The 21,627-nt window shown below is 50.1% G+C and overlaps 1 protein-coding gene across 6 annotated transcripts in view; it reads left to right on the top strand.

Moving 5' to 3' along the window:
• SLC25A48 (solute carrier family 25 member 48) overlaps window positions 1–21,333 on the top strand; it is a 38,960-nt gene extending 17,627 nt beyond the window's left edge. For 3 of the 6 annotated variants that reach the window (XM_004475883.3, XM_071210046.1, XM_058279099.2), the window contains 4 exons: window positions 8,554–8,811; window positions 12,363–12,496; window positions 17,722–17,851; window positions 20,940–21,333. In XM_004475883.3, coding sequence (XP_004475940.1) covers window positions 8,554–8,811; window positions 12,363–12,496; window positions 17,722–17,844 — 515 coding nt within the window. In that variant the 3' untranslated portion in view covers window positions 17,845–17,851; window positions 20,940–21,333. Of the gene's footprint in view, window positions 1–8,553; window positions 8,812–12,362; window positions 12,497–17,721; window positions 17,852–17,951; window positions 19,593–20,939 lie in introns of those variants that run through there. The other 3 variants (XM_012518543.3, XM_004475882.5, XM_012518544.3) reach the window with 3 other exon arrangements.
• Window positions 21,334–21,627: the final 294 nt, after the last annotated feature.

Here is a 21,627-nt window from a genome sequence, read left to right on the forward strand (position 1 = left end):
AGGGGGCGGGAACTCAACCGGAGTCACACCTTACTGACATAGCCCAATCAGAAGCCCCAAATTGATTTTATCAAGTAAACCTCAAGCCTTTGAATTGAATACAATCAAAGGGTATCACACTCAGAGGAAGAGAGTAGTTTACAAACTACTCTCTGTCTGTCTCTTTTTGGGATTCATAAATAATCTCAAACTGCCAGAGTAGTGTTCCATGGTTTTTGTTTCTTTTTTAAAGATTTATTATTTTTTATTTCTCTCCCCTTCCCCCCCCCCCGTTATCTGCTCTCTGTGTCCATTCACTGTGTGTTCTTCTGTGGCTGCGTCTGTCCTTATCAGTGGCACCGGGAATCTGTGTTTCTTTTTGTTGTGTCATCTTGCTGTGTCAGCTCTCCATGTGTGCAGCGCCATTCTTGGGCAGGCTGCACTTTCTTTCGTGCTGGGCGGCTCTCCTTACAGGGCGCACTCCTTGCGCATGGGGCTCCCCTACACGGGGGATACCCCTGCGTGGCAGGGCACTCCTTGCGTGCATCAGCACTGCGCATGGGCCAGCTCCACACGGGTCAAGGAGGCCCAGGGTTTGAACCGCGGACCTCCCATGTGGTAGGCGGATGCCCTATCCATTGGGCCAAGTCTACTTCCCTCCATGGTTTTTTTGCATTTTAGAGAAATAAGTAATATTCTTCTTTTTTAAATTTATAAAATACAGAATATTGAAAGTGGAAGTACAAAACGCCCGCCCTCCCAAATACAACCACTATCACATTAATGCATTGCCTTTCCCCTTTGTATATTCATAGGTTAAAGTTTTGAAGGGGTTGTACCCATGTTATGGAGATGATTTCATAGCCTGTTTTTAAGTCAACATTATAACAGAAACATTATAAACATTATAAACAGAAACATTCCATGTTGCTAAAATAGCATATAAAATTATTAACAATAGATGGCTATTTAAAATAGACATTTAATATTCCATCAAATATGCACACACATACACATCAAGAGGGTCAAGAGAGTGTAGTTAAGAGCTCAGCTTTTGGAGTTAGAATACCTGCTTCAAATCCTACTTTCACCACAACTCACCTGCCACTGCCAAGCCTTGGTTTACTCTTCTGTAAAACAGGCCTAACAATAGTAGCCACCTCAAGCTGGGTGGCTGGATGATGTGTTACACGTGGGGCTCTTAGCACAATGCCTGGCACGTTGAAACTTGAAATGAGTGTTATCTGCCATTATTATTATTATTGAATGCATTATTTTACAGTGTTCCTACTGGTGAACATTTAGGTTGTTTACAGTTGTTCAGCTCTTCAAAATAATGATGTGATCAGCATTGTCCATAAAATATTGCCTTCATTTAGGTCAATTTCCCTCAATGTGAGGGCCTTTTGATTCATGAGTGGCTCAAAGGGTATGGCCATTTTTAAGATTTTATATTATGATCCAAAGGATTTTACCAGATTATACCAGCAGTTGCTGAAATTTAAAGGCAATTTCCGTTTAACAGAGGTTTTCCCATAGGGCCTCTGCTGCTTGGCGAGAAGGCAGAGGAGGCTTGGGTTCACAGCGAGACGCCTGTGAAGAAGCCCCTTTTAAAAGGACTGTGTCCCTTGGTTGGGCCCTGAGCCTCACGTGGTGCCCTGCTGTGCCCGAGCTGGAAGTCTGGGTGGTCCAGCGTGGCCTCCGCCAAGTCACATCGTAGAGTCCCATGGCCAGTGACAGTCCTCCTCCATCTGGAACTTCCAGGCCTGTGCTCTCATTAAGAACCTAATTAACATGCAGATCACAAACTCTCCGCAGGACATGGGGCAGAGTTTGTGGGATCGGAGCATTCAGCATTAACTCTGTGCTGACTGTCCAAGTGATTTCACAGGCCCAGTGGAGGCAAGGGGCTGAGGGCCACGCTGTTGGAGTTCTCTCGCTCATTCACTCACAGACATTTCCTGAGCCCCTGCTCTGAGCCGGGCCCTGAGTCAACCCTGGGGGTAAAGCGGCGGTATCTTAGGCAAGTTGGGGGAGAGGAAGAAGGAAAGTGAAAACGCAGAGATTTTTGAGGGCAGGAAGAATTTCAGTTGAAGGCAATCTGAATAGAATAAAGGGCACAGGCATAGCCAGGGTTTGAGAAGTAAAAGATCCTCATTTCTGGACCTGGCAAGAGGGGACAACTTGGACTGGAAGGTCAGCAGCAGAGAGGGCCAACTGGGGGTTCCCTGGGAAGGGGGGTCATCTAGGCAGGTGAGATAATCAAACAGGTATGCAAAGTCCATTTGAGCCCAAATCTCAGTAGTGAGAAAATGGGGTAAAACCATTTTTCCAGTTTCCCTGACTCCTCATAGATGCCCACCTAGAAGGTCATTGGCTGGGCCTTGGAGACCCCAAATGTATCAGCTTGTCTCTTTGGTAGCATAGTCTTATTGCTACCATAAAATTTAGTGGCTGCGAAGAAAAATACTCATCTCCAGGCAGATCGACCTTAGGGGTGAGCAGTTTTCTGATACAGTGGATTTTCCAAGCCTTTCCTAGAACAGAGCAGGAATTGTTGATGGTAAGTTTTCTGTAGCGACACATGTTGCTCCATTGAGCTCTTGAAAAAGGAATCCTATGTGGAAAGGCAGGAAAACTTGGAGCATGACAAAAGGCAAAAAAAAAAAAACCTGGAGACAGCCCATGACTGTGCAGGCTGGGCCTTCTCTAGCAGACTGTGGGCTGCCAATGAGAAGTGAGGACTGGAGCAACAGCAGCCTAAGAGTGGAGGGAGGAAGTGAGTGGAGAGGCCAGGCCTATAGCTATGCAGTTCAGGAGGAGCCCTTGAGTTCTGGGCAATTTGAATGGGTCCTTTCAGACAGTGGTCCCACGTAGCTACCAGGAATCAATGAAGGGACACGCAACATAACACACCATTATGCGAGTCACGTGCCTTGGTGACATATCTGTCTGTTCTTTAAATCAGTTGACAAAAGCAGGTTATTGTTCTAATTCCAGGACTTGACACCAATATCAGAGGTTCTTAGCTCCATACGGCATCAGTCATCTCCCACAGTAGACTTGGCTATGCCACAGCTGCCTGAGCTTGGCAAATCCAGTTCTTCTGGAATCTGGATCACATCAGGAGAGGGTAATAAAATAGGAATGATGAGTATTTGTCTTGCAGAAAGCATATTTGCACACTAAACATTTTAGTAAAGTACATTTCCCAACATTCTCATTTAGTTTTCACAAATGCCAAATGAGGTGGACAGGCCACTCGTTCTTCTATTTATTGATGAAACTGAAGCCCAACAAGGCTGAGTCCCTTGCACAAGTTGAATAGTAAATAGCAACTGAGCAAGAACTTATATCCAGGGCTGCTTCAAATCAGGGGCTATATAGGTACAACAGTTCCACCAGCAGCTGCAAAGGCTACGGTAACACTCAAAAAAATCTTTTTAATGTTTTTTTTTTCGTTACAGCAGTTGTAGGTTTATGGAAAAATCATGCAGAAAATAAAGAGTTCCAATATACCACTCCCCGCAACACACCTAGTTTTCCCTATTATTAACATTTTTCAATAGTGTGATGCCTTTGTTACAATCAATGAAACAATTTATTATAGCAGACAAGCTGATGCATTCGAGGTCTCCATAGCCCGTAGTTTACACTAGGGTTCACCCTTTGTATTGTACAGAAGAAATATCAAAATTTGATTCATATTTTTTATCCTCACTATAGAATAAAATTTCTAATTAGAGAAATTAATGAATTTCACTTTAGAAGAAAATACATATCTAAATTAATCTCTTCACATGCACACATATACCCTCAAGGAAAAAACACTGGAGTTTCAGAAACAATAGGTTGGGAATCAGTGGTTCAGCGTGAGTTTAGTACCAACCCAACGCCTCATGTCCTTGGGGTTCCTTGGACAAATGACATGCAAGTCCTCAGATTTCAATTGTGCACATGAGCAAGTGCCACTTGCTAGTCACCTCCCTAAGTCAGTTTTTAAGAGTCACCATTATTTCATTTCCATGAACTAAAATTAGTCAGCTTCTGAAGTTACCAGGAACTGATTCAGTGCTTTCCTAAGAAGCCTTGCTGCCCTGTCCCCTCCCTGCTCCCCACGCTCTGGCCTGGCTGCCAGGATCAAGCCACAGAGCACCTGAGCATCATCTGAGCCACTGGTAAGAATTCCCGCTGTCTTCTGGAAGAAAGCTCTATTTTCCTTAACAATGCTATCTTGAGCTGACCATAGTTTTCCATCATTCCACCTATTGCTGTTCAATTAAAAATAAATATTAGGGGAGCAGATGTAGCTCGGTGGTTGAGCGCCTGCCTCCCATGCATGAGGTCCTGGGTTCAACCCCCAGTACCTCCTTAAATAAATAAACAAATAATTAAATAAATAAATGTTTAAATTCATCATTACCATTCAAGGTTTTTGTGGCTTGGGGGTTAACCAGTGGTGGTGCTGAATGCATCTTCATGTCACGCACATCTTGAACTAGAATTGTCACGATTGGCCTTTGTGACATTCTGCTTTGTAGTCCCAGAATGAAACATCTGTGTCACTATTGATAATGCAGATGGAATTCAGCAACCACCACCCAAAAGAAAGATTTACTTCTAAGTGAATGATCCTTCACGGATATCCCAAAGTTCTTTTACCTTGAAAAGCAGGAGGGAGTGGGTAGGCTGTGGAATCTTTCCCCTGCTTATGTGAGCTATGAGCAAAAATAGTTTAAAGTGTAAGTTATTTTTTGGAGAGGTTGTGGTCAGACAGGTACATACAACTGTCAAAACTTACCAACTGTACACTTAAGAGATATACATTTTATTGGCTGTAAATTAAGCCTTAATTTGGAAACAAACTTTAAAAAGCAAGATATAGGAGGTCAGAGAAGAAGACTAGGGCCTCCTGAGGGTGATCCGTCTTCATGGGGAAAAAGGCAGGACTTCAGAATCGGGGAGGCCCAGCTGAGAGAGTGTAACCTCAACACAGGCACAAGGAAACATCAGCCAAAGCCAAAATGAGGAAAGTTCTATTAAGAGGCAGTGTACTCTAAAAAATGTCAGTGTCATAAAAGACAAAGAAAGGCCTTGGAAATGTTCCAGACTAAAGAAGACCAAGCAGACGTGACTACTGTTTAGTTTACTAAAAGCTGCTGGGAGCAATATACCAGAAATGTGTTGGCTTTTACAATGGGAATTTATTAGGTTAAAAGCTTACAGTTCTGAGGCCGTGGAAGTGTCCAAATCGAGGCATCATCAGGAGCTCGTCTCCTAGAGCTGCAGCCGTGGGCGATCGGGCACATGGCAGTGTCCACTGGCCTCCCTCCTCTCACCGGGGCCTCGTTGCTTTCAGCTTCTGGCTGAAGGGGCTTCCTCTCAGCTTCTGGGTTCTCTTGATTTCAGCTTCTGGCTCCAGGGCCTTCTCCCTCAGCTTCTGGGTTCCTCTCGGTCTCTGCGGTATTTTCCTGTGTCTGCAGTTTTTTATTTCTCCCTTTATAAAGGACTCCAGTAAGAGGATTAAGACCCCCCCTGGGTCATACAACCTGACCGTAGCCCCTACCTGAAGTAATTTAATTAAAAGCTCCCACCTGCACTAGGGTTACACACCCAGGAATGAATTCTCTTTAAAAACAGGATGTTCTGGGGTCCACAAAAGACTCAAACAGTTAAATGCTGTACCTGACTCTAGACTGGACCCTGACATGGAGGGGGAAATGCGATAAAGGGCATCATGAGACCAAATGACAACTCGATTATAGACGGTAGGTTAGGTGAAAATACTACCAGTGTAGATTCCTGGCATACTGCTAACTATTCCATGATTATGTAAAACAATAAATACCCCTATTCTTAGGAAATACATACTCAAGTATTTATGGGTAAAGGGCCATGATATATGTAATTCACCCTCAAAGAGTGCAGAAATAAAATTATGTATGTATGTATAAGAAAATTGTGTGTGTGCGCAAAAGAATTTCCTTATTTCTTGCCCTGAAAAGAAAAGCGCAGGGTTGGTTCATGTTGTCAGGGCTGCGTCAGGGCTTGACAAGTGTTTTCCAGCCTCCACACAGCCCAGCAAGGAGAAAGTTATCAGGACGGTCTCCTTCAGCCAGTAGCTCCTGAAAGCCACATCCTACCCAGAACTGATTCATGAAAACCTTGACTCGTGGGTCATCGTTACCTAGGGATGGACACTGCACAGGCAAAGCTTTTACACTGGGACGATGGCATCTCTTTTGCCTAATTGCCTGCACAAAATTGAGAAGGGTGTGGAGGGTGCGGGAACACACAGGTCATAAAGGAAATGAGGTAAAATGTTAGCAATAGGTGACTCCAGGGAAAGGGGACATGGGTGTGCTTTGTACTAGTTTTCTTCTTGGCCTTCCAGCAAATTCAAAATTATTTCCAAGTAAAAAGTTTTCTTAAATTATGCTGGGCATGAGGAGGTTGAAAGAAGTTCTGAGCACCTCACAGTATAAACCTGTGTCGTGTCGAGGGCAACTGTGGCCTCCAGCTCAGATGCGTGTCACTGTTCCGGTGATGGTAGTCATTAAGACAATTATATTGCTTTAATAGTAGTGACTGGGTAATTCCCAGGCAATAAAAGCTAAATTGATTATGTTACAAATCGGGGAGAAGGCGAGGGAATGTCCTTATTGCTTATCTTGGGAAGAAAAGAAAAAAAACGTAGAGGTTTGGTTCTCATGGACCAGGCCAGTTCGAGGCTTGGCAAGTGTTTTTCCGACATCTGCACATTCAGACAAGGAGGCTATTATCAGAACAGTCTCCTTCAATCAATAACTCCTGAAAACCACATCATAGCTGATTCATGAAAACCTTGACTCCGGGGTCAAGTCTCTAACTTGGCGATGAATGAGGTGCCAGCAAAGTTTATACTTTGAACAACGGCACCTATTCTGTCTAATGGCCAAGTTTCCCAGAATGACAAAAGCAGTATCATTGTGGGTTTGGGAGAGGAAGGGGTGTCTAGTGACTCCCAGGGGGCTCTCAAAGGCCACAGTGTCTGACCTTGCTCCGACCTCTCAGAAGTGGCCACCACCCCTGCCCATCCCAAGGGAGTCACTGAGGAAGAAATGAATGGGCCTCGGCCTTCTGCACACACTGTATTTGGCCTAACACAGACAGCAGTGATTCCTCTCTTCCTCCCACATGGGATGAGTTTGTTCAAGTGCCTTCCCAGGGGAGTGGTAGCCTCATCCTTGACCTTACCGGCTGCTACGATGGGTGAAAGTACAGGTTGCACTTTATGGCCAGATCACCAGCTTGGACTGTGGAGTCACGGGCTGAGTGTCATCTGATAAAGATGAGACTGTTCCGGGGCACTTGGAAGTTCAACTGTATAATGAAAGTGATCTGCCTGTTTGCCAGCATGTAAAAAGCCAAACTGAAACACTGTGTATGGAGAATGAAACCCAGGTGCCAGAATGGGCCTGTGGTCACAAACTTCACGTCATTTCTTTCCTGGTCATGTCCCATGAGTCCTTTGAGAAGGGAAAGTTGAGAACAAGAGTCTGCTTATCTGCACTGGGATTGGGAGGTCTCTCTGGACGTGAGCCAAAGCATTGCTAAAGGGTGCTTAGCAGAGGGGAAGGAGAAGAGGGCAGCAGAGAGGGACGCAGAGGGCAGCAGGCAGGAAGACTGAGCAGGAAAGAGACTCTCTGCCGACAATGTGCACCCCTAGAAGATGCTATAGGCATGAACAGCATACGATCTGTCAGCACAGAACTTGGAGGTTGGGGGCCAGCAGGCCTTGAGGTCCCCAGGTTTTGAGGGGCTGGGGATGCTGGGGTAGCCCTACCGGCTGTTTCAGGGCACAGCCTGGCCAGGGCTGGAGTGAGGCAGTGAGAGCCTGCCCAGCCTTCCAGCCCAGAGGTCCTGCACCCGATGTATGCAGCCACCTCTGCCTCGGTGAAATAGTCCTGTTGGTTACTTATTGAGCCCCTGCAGTGTTCCAAGCACTAGGCTGAACTCTTTATGTGTATTACCTTATTTATACTCACAGCAGCTTGTGCCCTTGTTAAAGGAAGCAGAGACTGGGAAAGCTGCCCTGCCACAGTCAAAAAGCTTGTAAGTGGTAGAGGTGGGATTTTGAACCAGGACAGTCTGGCTTTTGACACATTGTGCATAGGTAAATACACACACGTGCACACCCATGCACACACACATCTGGGGGAGGGGAGAGAATGTGTTGGAGTTTCCAGCCTCTTCAAAAATGCAGAAGATCTTGGTTCGGCTTGTCATAAATTATCCTAGGCAGTCTGCAGTCATAGCTGCTTAGAAAGACTGGGGCGGTTGGTCGGAAACCTCTGGGCTCCTAAGGCAATGAGTGCTTTATCACCTGGCTGGGACTGCATCCAGTCTGGCCGCGCATGTTGGCAGGAGATCCTTGTGACTTCAGAGTCCCGGTTTGAGTTGCCAAGGAGGTCAGGAAGTTGGTGAAAACTGGTGAGCCATGTGAGAAAACTGTCAGCAGGCTAGCCTGTGCCCGGAAATGGCCTGGCTCTTGCCCCATGGCTCACTTGCCATCTTCTCCCTCTGACTCTGCAGCCAACCTCCGCTTGAAGCCCAGGGCGCTGGCTCGTGGGGAGCGGCCAGTGTACCAGGGTCCTGTGCACTGCATCGCAACCATCGTGCGGACCGAGGGCCTGGCGGGACTGTACCGGGGGGCCAGCGCCATGCTGCTGAGGGACGTCCCCGGCTATTGCCTCTACTTCATCCCCTACGTGTTCCTGAGTGAGTGGATCACACCCGAGGCCTGCACAGGCCCCAGCCCCTGTGCCGTGTGGCTGGCGGGCGGCATGGCAGGTAAGGGTGGGCGGTGGCGGGGCCCCGTCCCTGTGCCAGCCTCTGCCATGAGACGGCTGGGGAGCCTGCCATGCCTCGGCCCCGGGGAGGGCAGGGCTCATCCAGCCACACTTCCAGGAATTCTTTGCCAAGTCCAGGCAGGTGGAGGGCTGGGAGGGGGAATGGCCTTCCCCCTTCTCTCATCCCTTCCTCTCTGGAGCTATGGGGATGACCAGCCCCTGTTTGGGCTCATCCAACTGTCTGTAAACAGATATATATTGAGCAGTTACTCTGTTTCAAGCATTATGTACCTTGAAAAGGAACTCTGTTATCATGGTTCACCTTTATTGAATATGGGCGTACTGCAACCCTTTCTAGTGTAAGGATTTCATTGGCCCGGTAAGGTAGGAATCAATCTCCCTCCTTTTCAGATGAGGTAACTTAGGCTCAGAGAGACGAAGTAACCAACCCAAGGTCACACAGTTAGTGCAGGCAGTGTTTCAGGGGTTCTAGAATCAGATACAAGTTCAAATACCCACTTATTCATTTTGGGACCTTGCACTGGCCACTTAACCTCCCTGTGCTTTAGTTTTCTCATCTGAAAAGTTGAGATCATATCAGTAGCTTTGGGATGGGGCTGTTGTGAGAATTCAAGAAGGCTGGGTGTGATCAAGTATCAAGATCATAATATATATGGAATAAATTCATTCATCAATTCGTTGGCAAATATGGTTTGAGTCCCTCTTATGTGCCAGGCACTGTTCAAAACAGACAAAAATCCCTGCTCTCAAGGACCTTATGTTAGAGAGAAGAGTTAGAAAATAAATAAAATAGAGAGATAGGTGGTGATACACAGGAGGAAAAGCAGGCAGGGATGGGGATGGGGAGTGTGGCAGGGGCTGCCGTTTTAGAGCGAAGCCCTGCCTGAGATGGCATTTGTTGACAGACCCGAAGAGTGTCCAGGCAGCGGGGATAGCACAGACAAAGTGCCTGCAGCGAGGGGAGTGCCTGCACATTCAGCCTGCAGGGCCGAGTCCAGTGTGGAAGGAGCAGAGGCACTAGCAGAGGAGTAGAAGCAGGCTGAGGGGTCGAGGGGGCCAGAGGCTCGAGGGCCTTGAAAACCACCGCAAGGAGGTTGACCCCAAATGGCACGGGGACACAGCGCAGGGCTTTGAGTAGGGCACTGGCATTTCAGGATTTGTGTTGTTAAAGCATTCCTGTGGCTGCTGTGAGGAGAATTGATGTTAGGGGAACAAGGGAAACCAGGTAGAAGGTTATTGCAATCGTTGAAGCAAGAGGTGTTTGAGGTTTGGATCCAGGAGGTGTCAGTGTTAGTGGAGGTAGTGGAAAGTGGTCCAATTCTGAGCATATGTTGAAGGTTTTCCAAAGGATAGTATGTGAAGTTTGAAATAAAGGGAGAAGTCAAGGATGCTTCCAAAGTTTTAGACCCATAAACTCGGAGGGATGGATTTCCATTAAACGAGATGGGAACAGGTGGGGAGAAGCCAGCTAGCAGCTAATTCAGGGTGTGCTGTGTTTGCAAAGCCTGTTAAACACCCCAGTGGAGACGCGAGGGGGCGTGTGGGATACATGAGTATGGAGTGCAGGGGAGGGGTCTGGGCTGGAAACACATTTATGGGCCACGGGCATAAAGAAGGCATTTAGAGTCGTGAGCCGGGTGAGCTCGTTTAGGGGAAGTGGAGAGAGTGTCGGTGATGGAGCTGGGGGGCCCTCAGCCTTTAGAGGTGGGGCGGGTGTTGAGATCCACAAAGGAGAGGGAGAGGGAGCTGGCCAAAAGGGCAGGAAGAGAGAAAAAAGAAACAGCTTAGTGTGATGCCCTCAAGGGAGATGAAGGAAGTTTCAAGGAGGAGGGGCCACCAGGAGAGGTCAGGTAAGGTGTGACCTGAGACTCAGCCCCGGCATTTACCCATGTGGAAGTCATCAGGGACTTTGCAGAGAGCCCCTTGGAGGAGAGGAGGGTGCGGAAACCTGATTAAAGTGGGATGAAGAGAGAACTGGTTGGAAGAGAGTAGAGAAGCAGGTCCACAGAACACTTCTGAGGCATTCTGCTGTAAAGAGGACAGGGACATGGTGCTATGACAAGGGGAAGAGGGAGGTCAAGAGAGGATTGCTGGAAACGGGTATGGCTCAAGTTGTCAAGCACCTGCTTCCCACATGGGAGGCCTCAGATTCGGTTCCCAGTGCCTCCCTAAAAACAAAAAAAAAACCCAAACAGGCAAGCAAATGGAAAAACCAACTCAAGGGAGCTGATGCGGTGCAGTGGTTGAGCACCGGCTTCCCATATATGAGGTCCCAGTTTCAATCCCCAGCTCCGGAAGCTCAAAAAAAAAAAAAAAAGAGAGGGTTGCTTTGTAAGACAGCAGGTAGCATGGCATGTTTGATGCTGATCTGAAATGTGTTCATTTTTATTCTCCTCCTTGTCCTTATCATCATCATCATTAGCTATTTTAAACTAAAAACAAACACATAACAAAACCCACATCTTAACCACCAAACACACACTGCCTCACCCACACATTGCTGAGGCCAATTTCTGCCTGGCTCAAAGTAAGTGCTCAATAAGTACTTGGCTGGGTGGACAAACAAGGCCCGGTTTGTTCTCATTTCTGGTGGGAGCAGATGGGAATGGCCTGACAGGCAGATCTTGTTTTATGGTGCTCTCACCTGCAGGCTGAGGGACAGGGGTGCTGCCAGGGCAGCACCTGGGGCGATGCCTGCGTAGGGGTCCCCTTACCTATGCAGGAGGCAGGAGAGGGTGGAGGTCCTGAGGGCTGTGGGTAGGAGGCCAAGGGGACTGGAGTCTGGGATGGGCAGAGGACCCGGGGCAGGCAAAGTTCTCTTTTGAGAACAGTGGAGCAGCAATTACAAAAGCCTTGCAAACCAGCTGCCCTGGACTTTGGCATCAGTTTGCTTTTCTCTCCCCACTTTAGAATGTGCCAATTTCTGTGTTTACACAATAACCTGGCGTTGTTTTTCTAGAGTCCTTTATAAAGTCACAAAAGTTCTCAAACACAAGCAGCTGAGCTTGTCCAGTGCAGATGACTCAGTGGCACGTGGTCCTCGGGCTTTTAGTCACATACTTGGAAAGGAAAGCGATGTTTAAAGCCTGCTCTGTGAGGCCAGCCCTCCCTGGCGAGCAGCCTGTGTGCAGAGTCCTGCACTTCTCCGTGTTGAGGGCTAACCCTGCCTCCCACCTCACAGGCTTTCAGCCTCAGGCCTCTGCCCTGGTGCCTGCAAAGGGGCTGCACAGTACGTTCTGGGCTTGTTACCGTTTCCCCAGTAAAACTGTTAGTAAAGACTGCCCTGGTCCCCGGCGCTGCCCTCCATGGGTAGGTCCCCGTGCCCCATTTTCCAGACGAGGGGCCCAGGCTTGACGAGGGAGGAGGGAGCCACTCCACACGCCCCCATCCTGAGCCCTGCCCACGTCTCCAGCGGTCTGCCCAGCAGCCCATGAGCTCTGAGGGGTTCTCGTTTCTAGTCTCAGGGAGCAGGGCCCCTCCAGACCCCAACCGGGCGGCCTCAGACCCCGGTTTGTCTCTCTCTTTTTACAGGAGCAATTTCTTGGGGGACAGCCACTCCAATGGATGTCGTGAAAAGTCGACTCCAAGCCGACGGGGTTTATTTAAACAAATACAAAGGTGTCCTGGACTGTATCTCCCAGAGTTACCAGAAGGAAGGTCTTAAAGTAAGCATCCCAGGGTCGGCAGGGGGGTTTCAGGCCCCCTGAATGCAGGTGGTCCTGGCATTCGGGGGATGTGGGATGAAAGAGAAGAGACTCAGGAGACCGAGTGATGAACCCTTTACCAACGGTGGCCAGCGGGGCCTGCCCCGAGCACACACTCCTGCTGTCACCCTGGCCTGGGGCCGGGCGGGGCGGGGTGTGCACCCCACCTGACAGAGGCTCCGGGAGGCCTGCGGCCTGCCCTGGGTCACACCGCTGGTGCACGGCAGGGCGGCGCCCCGACCCACCCCTGTGGGCCCTGCCTTCTCAGCAGCATGGGAGACCTGCCGGCCGCTCAGGGCTTCACCCACTCCCCTCCTCCAGGGGAAAGTCTCAGAGCCCCTTCCACCCTCCTGGCCCTCACCAGCTCCCACTCCCTGATCTGGCCTCTGCTCTCCCACCTAACAAATCCAGACCCTTCCGCTCTGGTCTCAGTCGTGGGGCGGCCTCCCACCCGGCTCCTTCCCTCCCACCCGATTCTCCCTTCTCCTCTGTCCTCCCGACACCCAGGGGCTTGTTCTACCCACACGCCCTTCCCACCTTCCCACCATCCCAGAAGCAAGACCAGACTTCCACGTCTGGCCTCCAAGATTGTAAACAAACTGGTCCCTGTCTGCCTGGCCTCCCACGACACCCCCGGCACCCGCTGGGAAAGGTCATGCTTGCTCTCCCTCAGGCGGAGCCCTGCCTTTCCTGGCATTGCTCTTAGACGCACCACCCTGAGCCAGGCCCGGCTGTGGGGCAGCTGAGGGCAGCCAGCGCCTCTGTTCCTCTGAGGACGATCGTTCTTAACATGAAGGACAGGGTTGTTTGTGGCTTAAATTAAATAATACACATAAGACTGCTTTGCTTAATGCATAACACATAAGAAACATTTTGAAAGAGTTAACCATTTGAAAGAGTAGTACCCTATTTTTAGCATGTTTTGTTAGTGTTCCTTAGGGAGACTTTTCTCATATGACTCCCTCGCCCCAAACCCCGCGAGGTGAATGCTCCCACCCCTCGAGGAGGCGCGGTTCACCGCCTGGCACAAAGGCCCCCTCGGTGCCGTCCCCAGAATCCACGCCCTCCGCCGCACTCCTGCACGCCCCCCAGCACTTCCCACACACCATCGTGGACAGGTATTTCTATACCCGCCTCATCTTGCTCTTCTTAGAGCAGCTTCCTTGAAGTCTGGTCTTATTCCTCCCCCTAATTTGGGGAAGATCCAGAGTTTCGGATGACCCGGTGTCAAGGAAGACGGTGAAAGGACACGATTCAAAATGACCCCAAGAGCTAGACTGAAGGACTAAATCTTAAGGGCAAAACTACCCTATGAGGAGCCAATGGAAACGGTGCCTTGGTTTAAATAGTGAAAGGCCCTGTGTGGGGGGGGATCTGGTTTACAACAGCTCCTGGAGTGGGGTGGAAGGTGTGGGACCCTGAGGGCTTTAGTTCTCACCAGTTCAATATTAATTTGACCAATACTTATTTTTAGAGCATGGTATGGGCCAAGCATGGTTCTGAGAGCTGAGGTCCTAGCAGTAAACCACAGGGACCAAATCCTCCTGAAGCTAACATGCTGCTGAGCCAATAGTGGGGCCTGGTCGTGGTCAGGCAGGTGGCAGGTGATGGGGCGTCCACCTCGGGTCACCACCTGTTGAGGAAGGCTCTGACCGCCTGCGGCCCAGGGACAAAGACAGGCAGGGGCCTGGGACTCTGTTTCGCCAAGAGCAAGTGATAGAGCTGGAGCTCTGTTTCTATCTTTATACTTTTAGGGCTTCAAGTTTCACATTCTCATTACCTTAAATTCTTTTTTTTTTTTTTAACAAGAACTCTTCTGAAAGAAAGGTAGAGCCTCAAGTGTTCTTTTCTCTTTCTTCTTTTTCTTTATCAGCAGAAGCAGTTTGCAATTTAACCAAGTACAGAGGGACACAAAAGAGATTCAAAGCTGATTGTTCTGTTTTTATTTGAGATGTTTTTGTCTGTTTCCCAAAATATTGTGTCATAATTCTAAAATGTCTATAGGGGCAAAATATATTGATGATATTATTTCCTCCCCAAATTACAGTGTTATATAAAAAAACAAAGTTCTGGAAGGCAGCTGAGGCCAGATAATCAATTTCTTAACCTTATAGTGTTGGGTCCATAGTGTATATTCAGAGATAGGTTTTAGCTACAGAGAGTGATACTCACTTTGATTAGCCACACCACGTACAAGATGGCTCTAAATGAATGTTCTGTTTATTTTTTATCAGTTAGTTTAAAGAGTAGACAGGAAATTTTAAAAAGTACAAGAGGATATACTGTTTAAAATCCTTCCTGAGGTCCCCAGTCCTCTCCTCAAAAGTATTTTATTGTGGTATGTTCCATAATTATTCACAGCATGAGCAAGCATATGTGCATGTGTGTATAAGAATGTATGTGCATTTATGTGAGTGTCTGTATATAAACATAAATAGTAATGCTGAAAAAAAAAAAAACCTACCCACAAAGTTCTGGCAAATTGGATTGACTCAAAGGCAGATTTCCAGCAGCTGTGAGAGAATCCCTTTCCCAGAGCCCAGGGGACTCTGGACGCTTGGCTCTGTGCCTGTTCTCAGACAGTTTTTACTGTGGCTCACTGAGGCACAAAACCCAAGGCCATCATCACCCAACCTGGGCCCCCTGTCCCAAGGAAGAACTCAGTTGTAATAAAAAATTGAAAAGGAATGAAACGATGGGAATGGTGGCCAATTTGATATCTCTTTCTCACTCCCTTAATGATGACCAGAGAGCATCTTTATCATAAGAGCCATTCAAGGTCCACAGACTTGGGGGTGATACCCAAGCGGAGACAGAAGAAAAGCTCGGGGGCATGTGGACCCCATGAGCCACGGATGGTACTGGAGAGTTGTCATGTGAAATAAGCTCCACAGAGGTGTGTACAAAGGGGTCTGTGCATCGGGAGACCAGAGACCCTGTGCAGGTGGACATGCTCCCCGAGGCACAGTGCTGGGTCGCCCTGTGGTGCTGCCCCTGCGCTCAGGAGCCCTCCCCAAGCCAGCACCGTATCTTTAGAGACTGTTCCTTTTCATTTATGCGTGCAGTTCTATCACTTGCTTGGTTGTCCATCCACAGATTCATTAATCAGCGTCCCTGGAAGTTCTACTCTGGGCAAGCACTAGGGATTCAGAAGTGGCCCACGCAGGCAGCCCTGCTTTCACCCACCGCCGCTGTTAGTGGGAAGACAGACCCATCGGGGCGATGGGTGGGAGAGGTGCCGAGATGGGGAGGCCCTGAGCACAGCAGGCCGCGGTCCCACCTGGGTGGCCGTGGAGCACTGCCAGATGGAAGCCGAGCTGGGGGAGCATCCCAGGCAGAGACTAAAGGGGGCCACGTGGTGGGAAGAGGCCTCTAGCCTGCCTGGAGTGTTGGGAGTGAGAAGCAGCCCCGAGAAGGGGCAGGGCAGTGTTGGGGGGTCTTGGGGACCTGGGAAGGGGCGTGGGTTTCATCCCTGAGGCCCGAGGGGGGAGCCTGGTCTGAAGGTTCTGGGAGGAGCTGGCTGGTCTGCTCTCTTTGCCTCCTCTGGCTTCACGGCTGCCTGTTTGAGCCGACCTGGTTCTGCGGCCCAGCGCTGCGGACGAGGCAGCGAGCACACAGCACTGGGTCCTTCCTGGCCTGGCCTCGCAGCGTGGAGTAGAAACCAGGCTCTGTGGGCACCCAGCATGGAATTTTCCACCTGGAGCCTGGTCCAGCTCCTTGCTGTTGTTCAGTCACTCTGGGTGAGCCTGTGGAATTCCAGGGAGGTTAGAATGAGAGGAGGGCTCACGTGCAAGGGCCCCCCCGTGCCCTGCCTTAATCGCTGCAGGGCCTGGCTCAGCACTCCGCTGACCTCTGGGGAGCCCCTCAGCTCACCGTCCGGGCCAAGGGCCAAGGCTTCCCCAGAGGCCACCAAGGCCCTCTTCTCTCCCTTTGCCATCTCTGAGGCAGCCACAGTGTCTCGGGGCGCAGACCCCTCTCTGCAGCAGGTCACCCGACATCCTGCCGAGGGCAGCGGCCTGCACCTGCCCAGACACCAGACGCCCAGCGTCTGAGAAGACCCGGCACGCTTGAGCGGCTGGATTTCTACTTTAAAATGACAGTCCTGCCTCTATATCTTAGACTTTGTAAATAATACAGGAGTCAGACAACAGGCTTATGTCTTATCTCACGTTCTTGGGTAGTTTATACCTGGGTGGGCATTGCCTTTAGTTTGGGATAGTTCTCTCACTCCCCTCCCATCCCAGAGCTTCCCTGAAGCCCTTACCTGTTTTCCTGACAAGGGCAGGGCAGGCACTACATCCATTTATCAGTGTCCTTCCACCACCAAGCAGGAAGAGGGTCAGGGAAGAAAGGAAGGTCACAGGAAGTGCTGAGGAAGCATCTTGCAATAATCCCTACAGATGGAAGACAAACTTGGGCTCCTCATGGTATTAAAGGCAGCCTTTAGCAGCTCATAAACACACTAATTACTTTCAGTGTTTATTTTCTTGCTTTATTTCTTGACTTCTCAGCCCTCACGCTCATGATTGACATTGAGTTCTACTCAGCATAATGATAGTGGCAATTGATGATAATGGCAGTGATGCTGAGGTTTGACAGTTAATGAGTGCTTACTACCTGCCAGACACTGTAAGTGCCCTAAAAATACCATCTTGTTTATTGCCTCTACCACATAAATGCTGGTACTACCTCCACCTTACAGTGGGTAAAGGGAGGTTCAGCGAGTTTGTTGCTTGCCCAGTGATGCAGCTACTAAATGGCAAAGCTGTGCCTCAACTCGACGTCTGCAGAGTCTTAAGCACCGCCCAAGTCTTTCCCCACACTGCTACTTTGGGGATGTGCCATGAAGCACCTGTCACAGTCTGCCATCACCAAGTGAGCGGAGTGGAGAGATAGAACTTCCATATTCGAGAGACTCACGTATGTGTGCACATACGAGAGTCGCCGAGCAAGTGTGTGCGGGCGTTGGCCGGATTCCAGTTTGCCTTAGTGGTTAGAAGATGCGTATCAGGTCAGAGGAGACATGGGTGAGGGGAGCGGCCGCCCGCGGCTCCCTGTGGGGTCCACGCCAGGTCCGTGGGCTCTGCGGGGTCCAGCCCGAGCTGGGGCAGCACCACCAGCCCTCTCCCTGCCCCTCGTGGTGCCCCGCAGAGCGTCACCGTAATAACCCGGCCTCCCGTGCAAAGGTGTTTTTCAGGGGTGTCACCGTGAACGCCATGCGGGGCTTCCCCATGAGCGCTGCCATGTTCCTCGGGTACGAGCTCTCGCTGCACGCCCTCCGAGGGGACCACGCGGTGACAGACCCGTGAGCGTCAGGTCAGTGTGTCTCCTGTCCAGCCGATCGACCTCCCGGGAACTTGAAACCCTTCTCTTGGTCATGAAAGTGTCGGGCCTTCTGACGTGCGCGCTGTCACAGGTTGCTGTCTAATCGGTGTTAGTGTGGGAAACGCATCGCCCCCTTCTCGTCGCTGGAAAGCGCTTCTGAAGTGCCCACCTGTGGCTGGGAATGGACCGCGTCCCCGGGGGAGGAGCCGGCACAGGACTGCCCTGCCTCGAGCGAGCGCGCAATATCCATTTCCCACTCAGCTGCTTCGGCCGCCTTTGGGGAGAGAAGTGTTTCTAGCTTCCTGTACAAGGTTCAGGAGGGAGGACTTGAACCAGGAAGCCTGACTTGAGCCTTCCGTGACTCCGCTCACACGGGGCACTGTCTCCAACCTCCCCACCGAAAGCCAAAGCCACCAAGAAGCCGTGGAGGGCAAGTCTCGGCCACCATTCTCTGCCTCCTGCATCCTTTCCTCTTCCCTTCCTCCTTGCAGAGAGATCACTGCGGCCTGAGGAATCTGCTGCTCAAGTGACTGCCTTGCTCAAACACCCTCTCTGGCTCCCCATTGCTCTCTGGATGAAGCGTCAGTTCTTAGTGCTGCCTCCTTCTCCAGCCTGCTCTCTCACACCATCCTACACATTCCACCTTCTATCTCACCTCTAGATCTTTGCTCGCTCTCTTCCCTCTACCTGATACCTTCTAGCACCTTTCCCCCTGGTACTCGGCTTCACTAGCTCCTCGGCCACATGGGCCTCGGTTCAGAAGCCTCCTCCTCCAGGAAGTCTTCCTGATGCCTCTGGGGGTGAGTTGTGCCTGCTGTAGGCTCCCTCTCACAGTTCCTGTTCCTTCCCTACCACATCACACTGCATTGTAACTGCCTGCTTGGTTCCTCACTCTGCAGCCAGCGTGAAAGGCCCAGGACAGCTGTGACGATTTTTTCCACCTCTGAATCCCTGATGCCTAACACAGAGCCTGGCACACAAGAGGCCACTCAGAAACGCTGGGGATTGGTGGATGATCAACCTTCTTTCCCCTCTCAGTGCCTCCTCTTCCTCTCCTTGTTTTTTCTCCCTTGTTTTCCTTCTCTGGCCCCAAACTGGTTATCACCAAAGCTCAGACAACACAGTGGGGCAAGTCACCAAGTTTTCTAATCAACTAGGAAACCATTTTGCTTCCACCTTGGTTACTGAAAATTTTCCCAAGAATTTTGGGGCCTGCTTCTCACCTTCATTAAGGTATTCTAGAAAATCTCACTGCTGCCTTCTCTCCAGGCTGGCAGAAGTGTTTGGGGCAGCAGCCCTCCTTGGACTCATGGATTGTGCAGTTAATAGAAGCAGAGAAAGGACAAGGTCATTCAAGGGGACTGTAGCGAGCCTGGGAGAAATCCTAGAAATTGACTTTAAGAAAACGCTTTTTCAGCTTTTTACTAAAGCACCAACAGTCACTGCTTTCCTGGCTTTTTGCCCTTTCTTATAAAAGGAGAAGGTTAGCAACACACTTCGCATAGTTAAACATCTTGGATGAAGAGCTACTGTGTTTGGGCTATGTCCAGGGCGGGGGAGAATAGTGGTTTTGTTCTTAAAGCTGTGTTCAGGTATCAGCCACCCCTGCTCTTCCCCCCTCCCCACCCTTTTAAGAGATGAAAGTAACTCTTAAAAATCCTGTAATAAAATCAGGGCACTTTTATGTAGGAAAAATAGAATGTACAAAATAAACAGAAATAACAAATTAAAATGTCCATAATCCCAATACTTCGCTATTATTTCTCCAAGTGTCCCAAAATGGGATCATACTTTATACAGGGTTTTGTAGCCCATTCCTCCCACTTAACAGTTAGGACCATTTTTCCATGTCATTAAATCTTCAGCTGCACACTCATTTAATGCCAAGACCTCGCAGATCCCAGGAGTGGCTGGACGCTTGCCCAGGCGGTCATGCCCTGCCACTCGTGGGCACCCTGGGGATTTGCCACTTCAGGAGGAAGTCTCCAGCAAACCAAATCACCATCACCTTGCCTACCAGAGCAGCAACCAGCCCAATGGGAAGGCTTCCTTCCAAAGTGCTCCCGGGCAAGGGGCTGGGGGTGGGAGAGGCTGGAGCCCATCAGGGGCAGCAGGAGGTATCCAGCAACTTGTATGGAGCCTCCGCTCGAACAAGCCACACCCCGTTTTCCAACTCCCTGCTCTAACCCAAGAATGCCATTTTTACAAGTCCTAGATTTGAATTTATCAAGAAGCTCTGAGAATCGGCGCAGGTCCTGCTGCAGGCAGCAGTGCTTCCCTCGTGTCTAGACAGAGGAGAGAGAGCAGTGATACATGCTGGAAAACGAGTTCCTAGGAAGTGGTGCGATGGCAGCTAGCTCAAGAGACCCTGAGTGCAGGTGGCGGGAAGTGTGTGGAAATTGTTTCCAAGTGACTGGAGGGTACAGCGTCCGGCCCCCGCCCCCACCCCCATTCCTTCCAACAAGCAGGTAAAGAGCTCTTTCCCAGCACCCACAAAAGTCTGGTGGAGGAAGAGCACTTCATTTCCATTCATCCACTAAGTGATTTCTCTCCCAGATTACACATATTAATGACCCAAGGACAATTGGAAACCCAGGAAACACCGCATGAGGTAGTTGTTTTGTCCTTGCAGTTATTTGTGTCTGTTTGCATGGTTACTGCAAATTCACCCAAGAAACCAGACTCGGACAATGCAGGAAGGTGGCCTTGTATGGAAGGAGCAGGTCTGAGGCCCCCCAATCCAACTGCACCATCTCTACCCACCCACCAGGATTCCCTGCTCCCAGAACCTTCCTGGAATAGTGCTGGCTGCCTCTGCACTGACATCCGTGCTCCCAATCTCACAGAACTACTTTCAGTGTCAGGAAAATTCACCTTCAAGGAAAGATGATACATTCTTTCTATAATATCTTCTTTGAACAGTTATAAACGACCACAGACAAGCCTCACAGCCTTTAACCAGTCTGTGCTCATGGCCACACTTAGCCCATTGTTGCCTCACAAACAGGTTTGGCCCATGGGTCTTGCTGACAGGTCAGTGCAGCTGGTTGAAGTGCTCATCTCGCCTCCTTTTTCCCAGGGCTGACGTCGCCTGACCTGTCGATGCTGACGGTGTCTCTGGAACCTGAGGTGGTGCATTTACTGAAGCAAGAGGGGCTTCCTCAGGGGCGCAGTCTCCCCACCCCACCCTAGCTGTTCCAGGTGGGCCTGCAGCTGAGAGTGCTGCCTTGGACTCCTTTTTTTCACAATTGCAAGCACTTTGTCCCTCACCCCCTGGCTGAGGGCACTGAGCTGCTGCCCTGGTAAGGAAGCAGTGGGGACCCTTGGTCGATCACCATTGATTTCGAGCTGGACTCGTGCCACGTAAAAAGTGGGCAGAAATAGGCCTCCCCCATGACTGTTTTAAATTCACTGGGAACTCATTGAGAAACTGGTTTTTTTTCTCAGTTCCAAATAAAAACGCTGAAAACCTCTTCAGGTCTTTCCTGTATCAGATGTCTGGCTTCCAAAAGATTCCTGAGCGCCTTCATTCCCACCTCCACTTAGACCCTTTAGACATCTCTGAGCCGGAAAAAACCCACCCCACGCAGGTGAGGGGAAGCTGGAGGGGCAGCGTCTCACACCTTCTACCCCGGTACCCCAGGCAGGGAGAGGAGGGCCTGGTGGCTGCGAGGACTGTCCTGGAAGAGAAAGCCTCGTCGGCGCTCTCCCCGCCCACCAGCTCTGGCACTCACCAGTAAAGGGCGTCAGAGAGGTGGCCGTGAGCC

The sequence above is a fragment of the Dasypus novemcinctus genome, chromosome 2, assembly GCF_030445035.2.
Source record: "Dasypus novemcinctus isolate mDasNov1 chromosome 2, mDasNov1.1.hap2, whole genome shotgun sequence".
Classification (NCBI taxonomy): Eukaryota; Metazoa; Chordata; class Mammalia; order Cingulata; family Dasypodidae; genus Dasypus; species Dasypus novemcinctus.